Source organism: Gossypium hirsutum, chromosome D11, assembly GCF_007990345.1.
Source record: "Gossypium hirsutum isolate 1008001.06 chromosome D11, Gossypium_hirsutum_v2.1, whole genome shotgun sequence".
Taxonomy (NCBI): domain Eukaryota; kingdom Viridiplantae; phylum Streptophyta; class Magnoliopsida; order Malvales; family Malvaceae; genus Gossypium; species Gossypium hirsutum.
In genome coordinates, this window is record NC_053447.1 from 4,860,206 (window position 1) to 4,879,886 (window position 19,681).

The window sequence follows — 19,681 nt, forward strand, 5'->3', positions numbered from 1 at the left end:
ATGTGATAGAAACAAGCTTACACTACATACGGACACATTATGTGACTACGAATGTTATTTGACGGGTTTTTTTACACTAATAAAAGAAATAATTATTAAAATAGAGTGGAAAGCAAATTATTTACGAGGAGACGGGTTTTTTTACACTAATAAAAGAAATAATTATTAAAATAGAGTGGAAAGCAAATTATTTACGAGGATGAATAGTTTTGAATAGTAAAAGACGATGTCGCCAATGAAATGACACCACTTATAGAAATAATATTTTAATAAAATTAAATGAATAATAAAAAATATATTTTAGTTTAAAAGGGGTACGCCAAAATGTCAATGGCGCCCCTTTTCACCCATCTTTACTTTCTTTTTAATTATATATTTCTATTTCATAATTTTATATTTTATTGCCTTCATAATTTAATTTTTATTTCATAAAAAACGGTAGAGCTGTTTTAATTTTATAAATTTAATTTTTTAAATATTTTATAATTATAAATTCTTTAATATTTATAATAATGATCGAGTTGATAATGTGTAAATTTTGAGAGTGAAATGTATTAAACTTTTTAGAAATATAATCAATTTGATAGAATATGTAAAATATTAAGGGCTAAATTTGTTATTATACCAATAAAAAATGCTATATCAACATTCTATTTGGTGACCAAATACATTTTAATAGTGGAGTGACTAGAATTAGAAATTTACTTAACAAGAATGACGAAATTAACAAAAAAAAATTGATAACTAAATCAGGAACTCAATAAAAAACTTAAATGGCTATTTAGGTAGATTACCTTCATGTTTTTATGTCAATTTTACCAAAAAATTATCTACTTGGTCATTATTTTAAATATTCAAAATTTTATATTTATAAAATATTAAAATTATAAAAACAACCCAACTCAACCATTTTTTATGAAATAAAAATTAAATTATGAAAACTATAAAATATAAAGTAATAAAATTAAAATGTATAAAATTAAAAAAAAATAAATGTGAAAAAGGGGTGCTGGTTGACATTTTAGCGTCACCCTTTTTTGAATTAAAATATTATTTTTAAATTAATTTTATTAAAATATTATTTTTATAGGTGTTATATAACACATTGACCAGACCGTCTTTTATTGTTCAAAATAATTTATTCTCATAAATAATATGTTTTCCACCGTATTTTTATAATTATTTATTTGTATTATTAACGTAAAAGACCCTTATTTGACACATCGGAGCATAGATCTAAAATATATTTTTATAATTATTTATTTGTATTATTAACGTAAAAGACCCTTATTTGACACATCGGAGCATAGATCTAAAATATATTCATGGGGAGGTCCCGTTTGGGGTAACAAAGCATTTGAGGACATGAATGGTCAACAGCACATGCAGGCAGTGCATTTGCGCAAGCTTTACCCTTCTTTCCGTTGAAAATGGGGTTCATAATTATGTGCCTTCCAGCCCCTGCCTCCTGCATGTGCACTTTTGGTCTTTTAGAGCGGCATTATCAAAGGTACAAGGATTAATAAAATTTATTCGGTACCCATTTACGTCCATTTTAAAAATTGTTAACGGTGTTACCCATTTACTTCGATTTTTGTCAATGATTTATCAATTTACTCGACTTTAAAAACTGCTGAGAATATTACCAATTTACTCTGATTTTAAAAATACAGGATTTAATTGCTCCACGGGACTGCGCAGGCCGCAGATACTCTGTATCCATAAGAAGGCTAATTTTTGGCATTTAACACTTTGGTGCATGGTCTCACCAAGGGCCTTGTTTATTCCACAGAAACAAAGAAAGTTGGTCTGGAGACCAGAACAAACACTAACACTGGAAATTGTTGAAATCACTCAATTAGCCGATAATAATTGCCTAGAGTCTCGATCTAAATGTTACACCAAAACAGCATAATCACAAGCCACAACTAACATACACCACTCGAATACCTATATTCGATTGTCATCCAACACTGAGAACACTTCATAGTCAAAACATAGCACCCCAAACTGGGATGTACAGCAAATGACACTATAGTTATACAGGCAGCTTAATATCAAGTTAAACCAAGGCAATGCTGCTCTCACCACCGGGAGGCTTACGTACACCACCCAAAGAGTCGCGAGATTCTGCCTTCCCATCAGAAAAGATGTCATTGCCGCTCATTTCTCGCAGTTTAGCTCGGCTAAGTGGTTTTTCCACAGAACCTGGTGGGACATCTCCCTTGAAGATACCATTACCGGTCAGCTCTTGAAACTTTTGGTTATGTATCTTCTTTGTCACCTTGACAATTGGTTCGTCCGTGAATAGGATACTTGTCTGACCTCCTGCAGGCTATAACAAATACGAAATAACAGTTACATGACTGGTGAAACTTCAAAATCAATATACAAAAACAAAACCCTAGGACCAATGGAATGATGTTTGCAGGTAGGATAAGCCTATAATAGAACTGGCCTGAAGGAAATCGTGCAAATTGGAGAGAAAAAAATTTATTTGCTTGACGTAAAAGTTATGGTTCAATCCCAAATTTATGTAAAGCATGTGTGTATTCCCAAATTTATGTTAAGGATTACTATAGTGATATGTATATTGGACACAAGTACCTCAGAAAAATGAAGACTTGGAATAATGCATCCCAAGAGTACTGAGAAGGCACTACACTGAGTCGACTATTCTATGTTCTTACTTTCTACGAGTGGTACAATGGTGAGAAAGGATTATTAGACACAAAAAAGATAGAACTCACATTTGAAACTTTGACAGATGTGCGGACATTTCGTGGTGCAGGTTCTCCCATGTCTTTGCTTCCTCTTGATTCAGAGGTGACAGCAGCCAACGAACGTGGCTTATTTTCAGGAGGGGCAAAGATGTCATGTCCACTGATCTCCTTATACTTTGCATTTGATATTTGCTTTTTATTCTTTGCATCTGATTCTCTTTGCAATGAGCCACTTAACTCTCGCTGCTTTGCTACCTCAGGGATAGAGGTAGGCTTCTTGGGAGAAACACTTGCATCAGCAGTAAATGATATTTGGCTAATTCCATTCATTGCTTGCTGAAAATCACACCAAAGTTTAAAATGGTAAATTTACATCAACAACTGGTGAACGATCATGCTCATTCTGCGAGGGAGATCAAACAGATACCTGATACATCCGCAATCCTGTTTTGTTAGTGGAATTCATAGCAGTAGTTTCAGATGCCCCATTGGCACCAGCAGCAGCAAAAATTCCACTACCAGTCATCTCTTTCATTTTGTAACCCGAGCATGGCTTCCTGAAAGAGCAATAGTGAACAATTCCAGACAGAATCAGACGAATGATAGCCACTCATATAAATTGGCCCTTGATGAATGTACTATATTACAACTCCATGCCAGATTACAAAAATGAGCAAAAGGGAACCGGTTCATGCAACGGGCTTGGACGAAGTTGTGAAATTCTTAGAATAGAGTCCAATTAAAGGGTGTACACCCATAAGTGCATAGTTAATCCAGAATTCAATGAGCAAAATATAAGAGATACCAGACAACTGGAAGTCCCAATATTAGTTTGGCTGGAGTCTTTCTACGGGAAATGACATCGCAAGCAATCAAAAACCAAGAAATTATATTAGTTATCTTAAACCCCAAGGAGTCCCAACATCGGTTCCAGATCTAACTTTTTAAGCAGTGTTAGTCTTAACTGTATGAGCCGAGTTGGAGAGCATGACCCGAAAAATCAATGACTAACATACATGAACTGGATCCAGAAACAAAGATGTATAAATGAGGAAACTACAAGAGTGCAGTCTAGTTTAATGCCTGCTCTGTAGCCAACTGTACTTGACAGTTGAGATTTATGATAAAGGCCTAAACATGTGAATACCCCAACTTTATGTTTGCAATGGTCTACACGGCAATCTATTTTACAATGTCCAATTAGAGAGATTTCCAGGTTAAAACATTAATTTCAAATGGACATAAAAAGCAGCTCAACTATCAAACCTAATATAAAGAAAAAAAAGGACATGAATGAGTCATAAGTTGGAAATGTAAGTTATGTTGATTCAACTCTTCATTTTTCTTGAAATACTCATAGCTGACATCAAACAAATATTTGGATATAAGTATTGAGATATGGAGTATGACCCTCAAAAACCTTCCAAATATATGGTAAAACTTTTAAAAAACTGAAGATACCCATGTAGGACACATACCCATATTTGATAGTGGTACCCGAGTCTGAATAACATGGAATGTGAGTGCTCCGGTTAGTTAAAAGATAAGCTTTCATATGAAAAGATTTAAAGTTTCATGTCTATTGAGAGTTCATTAAGGAATAAATAAATTCAAAAAGGCAAAAGTAGGAACTACAGCGAGATTAAAACTTAAACCACCCGAACTTATTATTTTAAATACATAAATTTAATATAAATTAGGTAATTTGAACAAGAAAAAAAAAGCAGATCATCTCGTTCCTGCAAAAGATACATAGATATTTCTAATTATATTATCAAAATTTCCTCAGCTAATAAAATAGTAGAAGATCAATATCTTAATACAAATCAAACACAACCCCCAAAACAAGATGTAACAATAGATAGATCTGGTTCTAAATTATAAATCTAAAAGGAAAAGGACGAAATACAATATATTTTTAATTTAAAAATCAAACTAAAAATGCAAAGTTTCGCAAAAAAAAGAAAAAAAAAAGAAGCTTTTTGTTCTCCAAAATAAAGATAAACTGAAAATAGAAAGGGTTCTTACTTGTTCAAGAGAGATTGAGCTTCGGCATCAGTTACCTGACCTCCAAATAGCACTTTACTGATTCTATCCGATGGCTGTTATTCAATGCATTACTCGTCAAATGAAGAAAAAATGTGTACGGAATAAGCATGCTGCATGCGTAATCATAAATATGCAGAGAATATACATTTATATATAATCGAAATAGACCTGGTTGTAACGACCAGAGGAACGCAGGGCGGAGGCTGAGGAAGCGGCCGAGTTGGAGGAGGCAGATTGTGAACCCTCCGTCCACGTCAGCAGGTCGGCGGTTGAGGTGTGAGGCTTTCGCACGGGTGTGCTCCTCTCCATTTTTCTTTTCTTTTCTTTGGTATGCTAAGCTGAAAGGTGAAAATAGTTTCAGGCTTTCAGTCTTTCGAGATACCTTTTTTCTCTTTCTGGTTTGAAAATGACTAGAAAAAAATTAAAAGAAAATTTTAAGAGACGTACTCGCGGGGTTTTGGCGGATCTCAAAACTCGCCCCTAGGAACTGAAACGTGTCAGAACTCGAATTGATTTTCTTAATTTTAAATTAGATTTTTATTTTATTTTTTAAATTATTGTAAATATGTAATATACTTTTTTTTTTAATTTTAAAATTTAAGTTTAAGTTGAAAGTATCAGTCATGAAGATTCTTTTCCTCGTCTTAAAAAATGTTAACAACTATTATTTATCAAATAAATTAATAAATTTTTAATTTTTAATTTCTTTTCATAATATTTAAAGCTATTATTCTTTATATAAATATTTAAAACTATTGTGATTAATACTAATAAAAGAAAATTTCATTTTAGTCCAAAAGAATAGTGTTTAGAAGCAAAAAAATAAACACAATTTAAGATAAAATAAAATAAGCATATACGATAATATAATAATAATAATAATAATAATAATAATAATAATCAGAAAACGACAATTAGAATATCATACTCCTTGTTGATATAGGATTTTACACGACCGCCATTGCCCTCCATATATATGAATACCACGACGATCGAGGGTTGCAAGCTTTCTCGTCAATGGCTCCAATTTCTCACCAGTGTATTGACTTTGCTTACCGTGTTTACCAACCCTATATCACACCCCCACAAACCCATCATACAAGGCTACTTTAAGCCTCCTATGAAAAACATTATAAATAATTTTATTTCTTTTCATATTATACATAATAAATTTGTTGATATTTTTCATATCTCTAGGTGGTGTTTATATATTTATATAATATAGTACTATTCATTTATATGACATATTAGATAAATTTCATATGTATAGACAGTATCTACTATAGACTTACACGTATCTATATAATTTGTGCATATGTAATTTTGCATGAAAGCAAGCTCGATTTGTGAGCTCAATAGATCCGGCTCAAAACCATTCAAATTTTGAGTCGATGATAAAATTATACTAACAAAAATAATTAAATTATCCAATATATATAATAAAATGTGATAGTTCTATAAAAATTTAAAACCTTATTTAAACAAAATCCAATAGAAGCTTAAAACTATCTATCCGTATAAGCTTGAACTTTTGCCATTCTGATCAAGAAGTGTTCTGAAGGCTAAAGCTTTAACCTTTGCCATTTTGATGTAAGAGCAACTGAGAGATTAGAACTTGAAATCGAAGAGGGAGAGAACCCCAAAAACTTTTTAGAAAGTTAGGGTACTTGAGTTTGCCTTTTGGTTTTTTTTTTCTTTAAATAAATTTAACTTTCTTTCCATTTCTTTTATTATTTGACCTATATAAGATTTGAGACTCTTTTAAAGAAAAATTTAATCTATTCAAAGGTTTTTTTTCAATTAGGGTTAAAATGATTTAATTAAATATAAAAATTCGATTCATCTGATAGATTATTCTTAATACAATTATAATTTATTTTGATTTACGAATCAATTGATTCTATACCATGATTTTAATTAATGTATAATTAATTTGATTTTCAAAAACGATAATCTAAATAAAAATATCAAATTCACTAAAAATAAAACATGTGAAGGAAAACACTTCGTTAACGAAGATTTACATAACAAGGCTACCTTATTAACACTTTAATTTGTCAAAAAAGGTATGCATTCTGAAATTAATTCTTCAAACATAAACAGTTGGAAATGAATGATTACAGGTCAGAAGGCAAATAAAATCTGAAATAGGTGCACCTGAAAGAGACATACCTGCTAACTGCCGGGCTTCTTTAGACTTAAAGCAATTCAACATTATATAAATAATTACAATGAACCCGTTGTTTTAAACTCGCTTTATAAGTAAAACAATTCCTCAAGGGACGGACGCCACACAAAATCCTTTTTCTTCGGCGGTAAATTAAGGTTACCGTTAAATCATTCCAAAAATCATCAACTATTAATAAATTTAATTTTTACAATTTAATTTCAAAATTTTATAAAATAATTATTGTATTGTTTGAAAGTTTACGTTCAAGTTATTGAATTATTCAAAAAATTTATTCAAGTCATTAGATAATTATTATTTTTTTAAGTTCAACTAGCGAGCTTCAAGCGATGATTCAACAATCGGTACAATGGATTAATACCTATTAATGAGTAGAATAACATACTTTAGATCCAAGTTAATCTGATAACCAATATCAAAGATCGGAAAAAAAACAGTTTAATACAAATTCATGATATTCAAAATTGTTTAATAAAAATGAACTATAAAAAAAACAAAAAATTCATATAATAACGATTTCAACAAACCAATAAAAATAATTAAAATTGAATCATTGTTATACTAAAAATATATATTACATAAATTATTCACAATTCAACCAGCGGTAAAATATTCATATCCAACTCTTCAGTTACTTAAAGATAACCTATATATGAATGTTATGAAATAAAATATTTGTTACCATAGCAATATATAAATATTTTTCTATTCGAAAATACATGCACCTACGACCTATGTTGCATTTTACCTTAGGAGGAGAAAATTAAGGTAATACACTTAATAAAACAAAACCTTGGATTCATATAATTAAAGAGTCTTTAACTTGATCGATATTGGTAATTATGTTAATGCATGAGAATGTGTATTCAAGTGTACTGAAACGTATTATCCTATTTAAGGGCTAGGGAGAGACTATGAGTAATTCTAAGCATTCATAGGTAAATCTAGGGGCTGACAAGGGCTACGACCCCCCTAAAATAGAAAATTAATATTTAGACCCTTTAAATTTTTTTAAAATTTTAAATTAGTAAAAGTAAAATTACACTTTGCCCCTCTAAAATTATAAAAATTTGATTTAATCCTTTAAAAATTATAAAGATATAAACTATTAAAAATTAAATTTTATTTAGCCCCCTATAAAAAATTGCTGGCTTCGCCCCGATAAGTATTATATTAAAAATAGCAGATATGATAAAAATTATAATAAGATGAATTAAAAAAACATTTTTTTTTCAAAATCAATTGGCATCATGATCTAATTAAAATGATACTGTAAAATTTTTTCAACAAACACAACAGCTTTTTAGCTTGGAAAATGAAGTCTCTGTAATCAAAATTATTTCAACTTGTCAAAGAAATTTATCATACTCAAATTATTAAAAATATTTAAAATATTTTAATTAAAATCATGATAAAAGAAGTCAATAGGGACTTAAATTAGCCATAAATAAAATGAGACGAGAAAATACAAGACGAACATGTCAACACATATAGTGAAAATTAAACCGCCACTAGAATTTCAAGATTTCACGTAGCCGATAGTGCCATCGCCATTGCCTCCCCTCCTTATAAAATACCATCGTGATTCAAACTTTTGACACAAAGCTTTCTCCTCAAGTTCCTTCGCTAATGGCTTCAATTTCTTACGAGTGTTATGACATTGTTTACCGTGTTTTCCAACCCCATTCCAGATTCCAACAAACCCATCACACACCTCCCCGTCCCATGCAAATCGAGTTGATCCTCAACGTAACTTCCCTTTTAATCCCTCGTCGTCGCATTGATGGCCACCTGATCAACTTCGAGCGTTTATCCCTCGAAACACTTCGTTTCGATCTCGGCCTTTTGCAAAGCCACGACCAGCTTCGTCTTGCTCTTGCTCCCAATTTTATAAGATACGGAATCGACGTAGTCTCTACTGCTTACGATGTGATCATTCATGAAATTGTCGAATGTGGGCTTAGAATTGCGGATTCGACGACGGGAAATAATTGCGAAGTCTTGCCTTTGTGTTTAGAGATGCGGGTCGTCTTTGTGGAAAAGGAAAACGAAGAGGAGGAGGTTTCGATTGGAAGAGCTACGGCGGAATCGGAATTGGAGTTCGAGAGGAGTAACTACGGCATGGTTGCTGCTAAAGAGTCTTTTGTTAAGAAGATGCTAAAGAAAGTAAGAGTAAAAAGTCGAGATGAAGATTGCTTGATTGTTTGGAGGAGCTCGAGATTGGGATCGACGCTTCTCAGATGCCTTGTTCGCATGCTTTTCATTGTAATTGTATCGAAAAGTGGTTGAAGGTTAGCCATTATTGTCCTGTTTGCCGCTTTGCCATGCCGACCGATTAGACAAAGAGCGTTATATATATCGAGGAGAAAAAGACAGTGATAGCAGTTAGCAAATATATATAGATTTCTGTAGTTGGTTTTGAAGATAGACCAGTTTAATTTTAGTTCTTGGCTTACTTATAACAGGTTTTAAATTGATTGTTTATCATGGTTTAAGGGTTGTTCAATGTAGCCGATGTGTTAGTTTCAAATGAAAAACAATGGAAATTGACAATTAACGAGACTAATTGAATAAAAAAATTTTGTGTTGACATGAAATTAATGAAGCCTTTATGACTTTAGTTTCAAATGATTCTGCAAAACGACATGTTTATCAGTTTTCTAAGTTTGAGAAGCCAATCTGGTGATTCAGAAGAGATTTCTCATCGTTATCATCCAAATCAATGCTACACATTTCACTCCTTTCTTTGTCCTTCGTGTCCGCCACACGGAATTCAGATTGTTTGGCATTTGATGGAGCATTATGATCGTCCTCTAGTTGTTGCATTTCTGATTCAATCAATGCCTGCATTCTTGCTCTTTCCCTGTCCCTTGGATACGTGCAATAAAGGAACGAATAGATAGAGGAACAGAGAGCCATTGGAATCGCGATTGCAGTGTAAAGTGCCTTAGCAAGTGATGCAGCATTCTTCCGATCCGTCTCGACCTCTATTGTGTCCGATGATCCCTTAGGTATCGGTTTAAAACCATAAACATGCTGAGCCAAATCCCTACTATAGGAGGAGCAAAGATGCCAGTACAGACTCAAAAGATCGATCCAAAGCGTAGATGCTTGTTCGGGATTTCTCAGGTACGATCTCTGCAAATATCGGACTGTGCATACGATTCATATACCAAACAATGCTCACATGCAATAGTTCAAACACAGTGAGGAAATATTAAGATGTACTACGAATACATACTTGTTGGTTGCTGGAGCATTCCAAGATGTGCAAAATCCCATGATGACATAAACTAAAGCATGCATAAATGCAGTGGAGGGATCATCAGGTAATCCCAGCAGCAAAACTGCGGCTATGGGGATCATAGAACCCGCGCTTATCTGCGACAAAATGATCCTCCGCCATTTGGGAAGCGTTTTGCGAGAACATCACCCATCTTTCCTCCAAAGAGAGCACCGACTGAACCCGAAATCACGAAAAGTGTAATGATCATTGCTGTTGTTTCGTGGGAGAAGCCGATTAGTTCAAGCCACATCGGGAGCAAATGACAAAGCGGACCATGGAAATGATCCCGAAACACCTTGAGCAACAATGATTTGGAAAGTTGGGATTCTTATAACTGATTTTGCTTCGTTTATGATGTCTTTCACCAGTGATGAAAAAGACTTGTGTCCAACATGTTTTTTGGCTGCGTTGTCATGACCGGAAAATCGTGGATCGTTAGCAAAAAGACGGACCGCAATACCGACAACAACACTAATTATCCAAACCAAATGGAACGCAAAGCGCCAGCCGGGTATCCCCATGATAGTTTTTTGAGGCAATCAGGACCGAACAGAGACCGCCTAGGATTGAGCCAATGTTTCCAGTAAGTTGAAGCCATCCGAAAGCCACACCGCGGTTACAATCATCAGTTGAATCGGCAACAAGGGACTGAATGGCTGGTACTACAATTGCAAGGCCAATCCCATTCAACCTCTTGAAATTGCTACCTAATTAGGTAAAGAAAGCATTATTTCTAGATTATGCACCTGAGCATGCCATGGAATGAGTTCTTTCTTGGTACAAGAACAACTATTTATGCAATTAAAACCACAAAAAGAAAATCAGCTTAAATGTTGTACAATCATAATGAGTTTATACTTAATTTCCATAGTTCTAATTAACTTCAAAAAATAAAAGCTTGGACCAAAAAAATCTCTAGTTAAAAAATAAACATACTGTTATACCATGTAATTTATCTATCTATATTATATTTAAGTCCCTCGTTCTTCATTTATTTTTTATATAATTTTTTTTTCACCATTGACTTACCTAAGTTTTCCCCAATTCTAAATCACTAGAGTCTCATAAAAACCAATAGATCTGTCTATACGATCATTAAAGACAAATATTCATTCAAAAAACAGAAAACCCAGAAAAGGAAACACCATTTCAACTAAAACAGAAGCAAAAAGAAAGAACGGAAAAGAGAATGCATCAAACAAGAAAAGCTATATAAAAACCTGGAGGTAAGTAGTGGAAATGGCGACAAGAAATGTTGCAGCAGCCCAAAGGAAAGCACCGAGAGCAATAACATGAGCACGGTTGTGATACATAGCAAGGTAAGCAGCTAAAGGATAACAAGAAGTTTGAACTATGGACCGATACAGAGTGAGTGAGCCAAGCCCTGTTGGATCCGTATGCAAAGCGGCGCCACTTCTTTGTAAACACCAGGCAGTAATGATTCGTCGGCTCGCTCCATTATTCCGCCAGATTCACTAAAACTAACGTTAGAGTCTCCGGTTTCATTGTAAAAGCTATTGGAATAATGGGGAAAAAAGTAGATGCAGAAAACAGAGCAGGTACTTGCTCTGTTTTTCTGTTTCTTTGTCTTGTTCTAAGAGACTCTGTTTTATTGTTTGCCTTGTTCTCTTGGAGGAAAGACTTTGAAAGTTGACTTGGTTTGGGCAATGTTATGGTGTCTTACAGCATATGAATGACTTGGCTTGAAACGTGTTATGTGCTGATTGGGCAGATCTGAGGCTGCGGAGTTTTCCGTGGTTTGGTGACGGAATAAAAGGTTGCTGCAAGAAGTTTGGGATACGATGGGATCCCATCTGTCTTAGGTTTGGACATCAAAATAAATGCTTAATTTCCGGCAACTAGGTTTATTTTATTGTTTAATTTTAGATTGAAAAATGTGATATTATTTAACTGTTATTATTTAAATATACATAAATATAAAATTATATTTTATAATCATCTCACTTTCATCAAATTTAAATTCATGAGAATGATTAAAAATTCAGTATTAAATAAATAAAATAATATAGATACTAAAGTAAGATTAATTATAAAAATATTTTTTAAATTAATTATAAAATATATTTTAATAAATATTTATCTTGAGATACAGAAATATTAAAGTGTTGGACCCAGACTGATCTTGAATAAAACACTTCAAAAAGTTCGAGTTGCTATCAATCCATCATGTGGGCACATATAATACTTATAGTAGTTAAAAGATTTTTTTAATTATTATTTAAGACCTTTACATTTAAATTTATTTATGAATTAAAAAACATAATGATTTAAGAGAGTTTATAAAAAAATACAAATGTATAATAGATTTAGATAACAAATCAAAATTAAATCATATTAGTATAAAATATATTATTATTATAAATATCAATTTAAATTCAAATAGATCGGAGAGAATTGTGATGTTTAATATGCAGAAATTTAAATAATATATTATTTTCTAGTATTTTTAAACATGGTTTCTAATGAAATTTAGTTGGATTAAATCATAATTTATGCCATTTGTTGAATTTTTGAGATCATGAATTTGTATAAGCTACTCCTTAAGAGTTGAATTCAATTATTTAGGCATGTCTTACCTGTGACTTAGATTAATGCTAGTAATCATTTGATCCTTAAAATTCGTTCGCACGAAAGTTGAATTTCTATAAGACAGTTGTTGAAGCTTCTTAGTATGAGAATCAGCGGTGATGATGTGATCATGATGCAGAGGGATTCTTTGTCGTCATTATTTTCGAATCGACCTCTTCTCCCCAAACTCTATGTACTTTCACTCCTTTCCTCGTCATCAAGCTTTTAAGTTTACGACATAATCGGGTTTTCCGACTTGAAAGAGATATTTTCCTCTGTGTCTTGCAATTCCGACTCTATCAGTGCTTGCATTCGTGCTGTCTCCGGTCTCTCGGATACGTGCAATAGAGGAATGAGTAAATGAAGCAACAGATTGCCATCGGAATCCAATTGCGGTGTACATGCCTTAGCAAGTGATGCAGCGTTCTCTCTATCTGTCTTGATTCGATTGAGTCCGTAATCCTTCCGGTATCGGTTTATAACCAAAAACAAGCTGAGCCAAATCCAAAATAGGAGGAGCAAATGATGCCAATATAGACTCGAAGAATTACCAACGCATAGATACTTGTTCTGGATTTCTCAGGGGACGATCTCCGCAAATATCGGACTGCATATACCAGAGATTAAAACACTTTCCACTGTCTGAACATTATTAAACCGAGCTAAGTATGTTGTAGTTTGAATGGACAAAGAATACATACTTGTTGGTTGCTGGAGCATTCCATGACATCCATAGTCCCAAGATGGAAAGACCGACCATGGGCAACTGCAGTGGAGGGTTATCAGGTAATGCCAGCATCAAACCGCAGCTATCGGGATTGCAGAACCCGAGCTTATCTGTGACAGAATAATTCTTCCTGGCATTCGGGAAGCGTTTCGCAAGAATATCTCCATCCATCCTCCAAAGAGACCTCCATTGAACCCGAGATCACAAAAGTCATGATCAGTGCCGTTGTTTGTGGGAGAAGCCGATTAGTTCAAGCCACATTGGAGCAAATGCCAAAGCTGATCCTGCAAAGATCCTGAAACACCTTGAGCAACAATGACTTGGAAAGTTGGGATTCTCATAATGACTTTGCTTCATTTATCATGTCCTTCACCCGCAATGAAAATGACTTACATGCAGCATGGTCTTTGGCTACATTGTCGCGACCGGAATATCGTGGATCATTAGTGAAAAAACAGACCGAAATACCAACTACGACACTAATTATCCCAACCAGATGGAATGCAATCGCCAGCCAGGGTATGCCAATGATCGTTTTTGAGGCAATAAGGACTGAGCATAGACCGCCTGGATCAACCGATGTTTTCCAGTCAATTGAAGCCATCCGAAGCCATACACGGTTACTATCATCGGTTGAATCGCAACAAGGACTGATGGTGTATGACAATTGCAAGGCCATCCCATTCAACCTCTTGAAAGTGCAACCTAATTGCCAAGAAGATTGTTGCTAGATTAAGTTTATAGGCTTGGTTAACCATTTAAATAATAACTAAGTTTTGTCAGAATTCACTCAGTTTATGTTTAATATGCTTGTTACCATTATAAATATTATTAGATTTTAACAAGTTTGATTAGTGTGTATACATTTACCCTTCATATCGGCATATAGTCTCCATTTTTGACTTAGTTCACCCCATCCAAAACCACTAGATCTGTATAACACATCCATTAAAATAATTATCATCATAGATTAATCAAACAAACAAACCCAGAAAAGAACCAATTTCAACTAAAAGAAAAATGCATAAAAAATGAAGGTATATAATACTGGAGGAAAGTGTGGAATGGCGACGAGAAATGTTGCAGCAGCCAAAGAAAAGCGCAAGAGCAATGACATGAGCACGTTGTGATGATAGCAAGGTAAGCAGCTAAGGATAACAAGAAGATTTGAACTATGGATCGGTACACGTGTGAGGGAGCCTAACCCCGTCGGTCCGTATGCAAGCGGCGCCAACTTCTTTGTAAACCCCAGGCAATAAATGACTATCGGCTCGTTCCATTATCCCAGCTAGGTTCACTAAAACCAAAGTAAGGTCTCGGATTTCATTGTTGAAGGGTTTTCCTTTCGGGAATAGTGGGAAAAGACAAAATAGATGAACAGAAAAAACAGAGTACTGAGTAAGTAATCTGTGTTTCTTTTTCCCTTTTTTGGGGTTTCTCTGTTGGAGGAAGGATTTTGATCGTTGACTTTTTCGGGAAGGTTAAAGTGTATCACAGCATATGAACAGTGGAAAGGTTTAACAACATCGGTGGAGCCACTCTTGAGATCAGGATAATGGTTTAACAGTGGTATGTTCTGGTTGGTGGATCTGAGTCGTTTTCCTTAGTTTTGCTTTTTGTGACAGAATAAAAGACTGCTGCAAGAAGTTTGGGGATAATGATTTGAATGATTGGACAATCAGAATAAATGTCCTTCCCAAGTCTTTTCCTGACGAGGTTTTCAGTACTGTTTGTAGATGACATGTTCCAGAGTCCAGTTATTATTTGGATAATTTATATAAAAATAATAATTTAAGTATAATTGTATTTTGTTTGATTTTATATATTAAAATTTTAATTTAATTTAATTTTTTGAAATGTTAAACATTATAATTAAATGTGTATGATTAAATCAAATTAAAATTTCAAGTATACTTTTAACCACAATTAAGTTTTACTGTATGCACCATAGCATACCAAACCAAATACGGGAGTAGTGGGGTCTAAGCTAATTCTTGCTAAACCTTGAAAATTTTAATGCATAATGCCTTTCAAATCCTCCTAACCATTATTCTACTGAATATTCTTGATAAGAATGGCTATATTGTGACAATTCCACCCAGAAGGTATTTACCATATGATGTATATTGTGATGGAATAATTTTTGGTAACTATTTATTCATTTATTCTTTTTACTTTTGTTTTTTTTTATCATTTCGTTTTATGAATTTACTTTATTTTGTTTGCATATTGAATAATTTTGCGATAGTCTACCCCGTACATGACAAGTCGAAATTTTGATAAGTACTCTTTTATGATTCGAAGATAGTCTATTTATTATTTGTATTTTTGATTGTATCATTAATGTCAAACATCACAAAAAAGAAACGAGAACTGAAGAATTAATATGATTTCTTTGTAAACTTAATGAAGTATTATGATTTGGTCCTTTTTACAATCAGTTTCAACAAAAGTTGAAGAACTTTTGGAAGAACCAATGATGGTTGATGGTGATGTAGAAGTAATGGTTTTTGAAATTAGATTGAGATTGAATCGATCCCAGTTGATTGGTGACGTTTAATTTGAAAATTAAATAAATTATTAATTTTTTATAAAATTATAAATTTGATTACTAATTTTTAGTTTAGTTCAATCGGCCCATATATTTTACAAATTAAGTAAAAGATTAAAATTGTTTTATATTTTTTAAAAGTTAAAAGACGTGTTAAGTATTTCAGGAGAGCGGGGCTCCTACCAACCCTAGCTCGGCCCTATTAAAAAAGATAAAGAGAGCACGTTCGATTTTCTTGTTTAAGATAAATTAGGGTGTGCATTGTAACAATATGCAAGAATTGGGAAAAGGTAATAATGAACAAATTAGACCCCATTAAGATATGTAGACAGATACGTGTTAGGTTATGATTGGATTGAGCTTTTATTTATTAAATTAAATTCAAATACATACATAAATATAGTATTGGTATCTATATTTACTCGAAATTACAGATAGAAAAAGGTGATAACAGGAAGGTTTTTTATTTCTTAAATTTCTAATTATAGAGATTCTCATTTAAACCACTTCCCTAGATTTGGTTATTTGCATCATAAAGATAAAAAAAAAGAACCCAAAGGAAAAAAGGAAAAATAAAGGTGGAAATTTTGTCAACCGATGAAATCCACCTTTGCATTTTTTTTATAAAGGACAAACGACGTAAAATCATTGATTTTTTTTCCCTGGAAAAAAATCAGGGAAAAAAAATCCTTTTTTTTTTGTCTCCCAGAAACACCGTAAATTTGTTCTCTTGGCAGCCATTGTCCAGGACAACCAATGCATTTCATTCTTCTAAAAATAAGCCTTTGTCTTATTTATCCCTTCCCCTCCATTTTTTCTCTTTCAACCCTTCATTTTCTTCACACTAACAAATCATGATCCCTATTTCAGCATTTTTTGTTTGTTTCTCGCGCAATTTCAAAAAACCCATGTTTTATCTGTTTGTTTGCGTGGATCCACAACGATAAACTGCTTCATGAACGAGATTCTCGCTGGAAATATGGGGGGCAATTCTTTGGAGAAGAATCGGGGGGTTTTGGGTACAGTTTTGGGAGGTGTAGTGTTGGCCGAGAGAACGTCTATTTACGGGTTCAATTCCAACCAAACAACATAATGTTTAACATCAACTGGATACCGGGGGGGGGGCGATGTCGACAGGGTCTCGACGGCGGTTCCTATTGAATTGCCTCAAATCATTCGTTGCTGGTCGTCGTACATCAACAAAACCAGGTTTGTAACCGCCGGTTGAATCACCAGATAACAACTAACCAAGGAAGGTGCCTAAAGAAGCCATTAGTATCTCCGGCGAGCTGGAAAGATTTCGAAATAAAACAAAAATATTCGACATCGGGGAATTTATGCTTTCGGCCATTTAGGAATTGGAACCCTAGGACGCAGATAAGGTGAAGAGCCTGCCACTCTCTCGCAAATTACAGAAAAAAAGGAAACCCGAATACATACAGTTCGAAGCTTTGGTTTGGGCGATCGTTGATTTTCATTGCGTTCGACCTTAGGGAGCTTTAGGCGCGGCGGACGGAGAGTTTTGAGGGGGCACGAATATGTTTCAGAGCCACCTGTGAAAAATCGTCAACGAAATTTGTTCAATTCTTCTACATTTAAACAACCGGGCATTTGTATTTGTTGCTGATGAAATTATGCAGATTGGGGGAAGTGGAAAAGGCGATGTATCACCTCAAACGTGCAGGCCCTGAGGCTGATAGTGATCACATTGCTAAAGCTAAAACTTCTTCAAGAACGATAAACAAATGTACTGAAGCAAAAAGGCTACGAACTTGAATGTATTGGTAAAAGAGACAGATTCCGCCATTAAAGCTGGTGCAGATTCATCTCCATTTGTGAGTAACACTAAACAATCCCCAAAAAGGGGTCAAATTCCATCAAATTTTAGTGTTTTGATATGGGTTTATAATAAATAGCTTGTTTTTTTTTCGTCAAGTTGTATGCATTTAAAGCGGAAGCTTTGCTGAAGCTCCATAGACACCAAGAGGCGAACGAACATTGTTACAAGGTCCGAAATACAATGACGAGGATTGCATTAAACACTTCGGCCCTATCGGTAACGCCAATTTGCTAGTTGTTCAAGCAAAGGTGGATATGGCCCTCGGCAGGTTAGTTTTTTTTAATAAAAAAAATTAAAAATTTGAAGCCAACTGATAATGTTATTATTATTTTTTATGATTTCATTGAAGATTTGACGATGCCTTGGCTGCCATGGAGAGAGCAGTTAGGCTTGACTCGAACAGCAAAGAAGCAAACAGTGCAATGAGCAAAGCTAGAGCATTGGCAACGTTCGAAACCATTGGAAATGAGCATTTCAAGACATCAAATTTCTATGATGCATGTATCTCATATGGCGAGGGGCTGGCGCATGACCCCAACTCTGTCTTGTTGCTTAACGAGCAATCTGTTATTCCAAACTTGGCCAGGACGAACTCGCAATCGAGGACTGCACCCGTGCCCTTAGTGTCCGCCCTGGTTACACCAAGCTAGACTCAAAAGAGCCATTGCAATTCCAAGGTCAGCCTTATTATATTAACTGGCTACCTAGTTTTCCATGTTTACTGGTTAGAATTGATGATACACAATTACACAACACGACACAAGCATGATAAAATATGAGAATTAACACAATTCGACATAAAATATTAGTGTTATAAAATGGACTCTACTATGTGGGTACCCAAAATTCAGTAATACAAGCACGATGTGATCTGATCAACCGTATCATGTTTTTATATATATATAAGGATAGAAACTGTCCAAACATCAAAATTTGGACAATTGTTAACTAAAACTTTGAACACAAATTCCTTACTACTCCATAGTTCAATAGATTGTTTTTGTTATGTTTTTATGTATAATAAATTGTATAATCTCTAGTATTACTGAGTCTATCAACAGTATGCACGTAATGAAAACTTATGCTTAAAATAATTGTATTGGCTATTGAACATGTACAATAACCTAATTAATAATGTTGTATTGGATTTATACATAAATAGTTGGAGAGATGGAAGCTTCGATAGAAGACTACGAGATGTTGAAAAAAGAAACTCCGAACAACGAGGAGGTGAAACAAGGTTTGTCCAAAGCTCAAGATCAAGAACAAGAAGACAGGCTAGGGCAGGGAAGAATACGATGGAAGTATATTGATGAACACAAATCAAACAAACACTTAAAATGAAAAAGTATAAAAATAAAAAGCTCGGAGGCAACAACAAAAAGAGTTAAATCGGCAGCCAAGGAATTAATAGGAGCTTAAAACTTATTTAGATCGGGGAAGATGAAAAAAGAAGGCTTCTTTGTCATTGTGCGGAATCTTGAAAGTAAATTTTGATACTTTAAGAACATATATGGTATTGTATGTGTGTATATGTACGCATCTATTCCTTTTTTAATCAAGTATACATACATACATTCTTAAAGCACTTATTTTGTGCGATAATTGAAGCTATATTAGTTTTAGATTTACAGTCAAATTTATACATTTTTCCGAACAGATTTCATCTATACTCTTTCTTCAATTTTTTAAACACAATATTTAAAATTATCCCTTATTTAGAAAAAA

The 19,681-nt window shown here is 33.8% G+C and overlaps 2 protein-coding genes and 2 pseudogenes across 3 annotated transcripts; 1 reads left to right on the forward strand and 3 right to left on the reverse strand.

The window, feature by feature from the left end:
• Positions 1 to 1,841: 1,841 nt before the first annotated feature.
• On the reverse strand, positions 1,842 to 5,842 carry LOC107911639 (uncharacterized). 2 transcript variants are annotated; one of them, XM_016839508.2, is made up of 7 exons: positions 5,701 to 5,842; positions 5,220 to 5,252; positions 4,941 to 5,110; positions 4,752 to 4,825; positions 3,151 to 3,280; positions 2,751 to 3,059; positions 1,842 to 2,335 (listed from the first exon to the last, which is right to left on the reverse strand). In XM_016839508.2, exons 3-7 carry the CDS (start codon positions 5,079 to 5,081, stop codon positions 2,063 to 2,065), a joined length of 927 nt encoding a protein of 308 aa, XP_016694997.2. In that variant the 5' UTR covers positions 5,082 to 5,110; positions 5,220 to 5,252; positions 5,701 to 5,842; the 3' UTR covers positions 1,842 to 2,062. The 2 variants fall into 2 exon arrangements, with proteins under 2 accessions (XP_016694997.2, XP_040961560.1); XM_041105626.1 differs by having other exon boundaries at positions 5,220 to 5,259; positions 5,701 to 5,836.
• Positions 5,843 to 9,557: 3,715 nt separating this feature from the next.
• Positions 9,558 to 11,752, reverse strand: LOC121223661 (uncharacterized; annotated as a pseudogene).
• A 1,314-nt stretch (positions 11,753 to 13,066) lies between these two features.
• LOC121223011 (uncharacterized) lies at positions 13,067 to 13,919 on the reverse strand (annotated as a pseudogene).
• A 4,133-nt stretch (positions 13,920 to 18,052) lies between these two features.
• LOC121223662 (inactive TPR repeat-containing thioredoxin TTL3-like) lies at positions 18,053 to 18,630 on the forward strand. Its single transcript, XM_041105627.1, has 2 exons — positions 18,053 to 18,221; positions 18,303 to 18,630. Exons 1-2 carry the CDS (start codon positions 18,208 to 18,210, stop codon positions 18,601 to 18,603), a joined length of 315 nt encoding a protein of 104 aa, XP_040961561.1. The 5' UTR covers positions 18,053 to 18,207; the 3' UTR covers positions 18,604 to 18,630.
• The last annotated feature ends 1,051 nt before the right edge of the window (positions 18,631 to 19,681 follow it).

What these genes read in the sequence shown, in the direction of transcription:
- LOC107911639 (XM_016839508.2), bottom strand. Translation starts at nt 5,081, where the DNA reads ATGGAGAGGAGCACACCCGTGCGAAAGCCTCACACCTCAACCGCCGAC. An exon ending in CCTCTGGTCGTTACAACCAG is followed by an intron (nt 4,826 to 4,940) that starts GTCTATTTCGAT and finishes ATTGAATAACAG; the next exon opens with CCATCGGATAGAATCAGTAA. An exon ending in CAGGATTGCGGATGTATCAG is followed by an intron (nt 3,060 to 3,150) that starts GTATCTGTTTGA and finishes TGTGATTTTCAG; the next exon opens with CAAGCAATGAATGGAATTAG.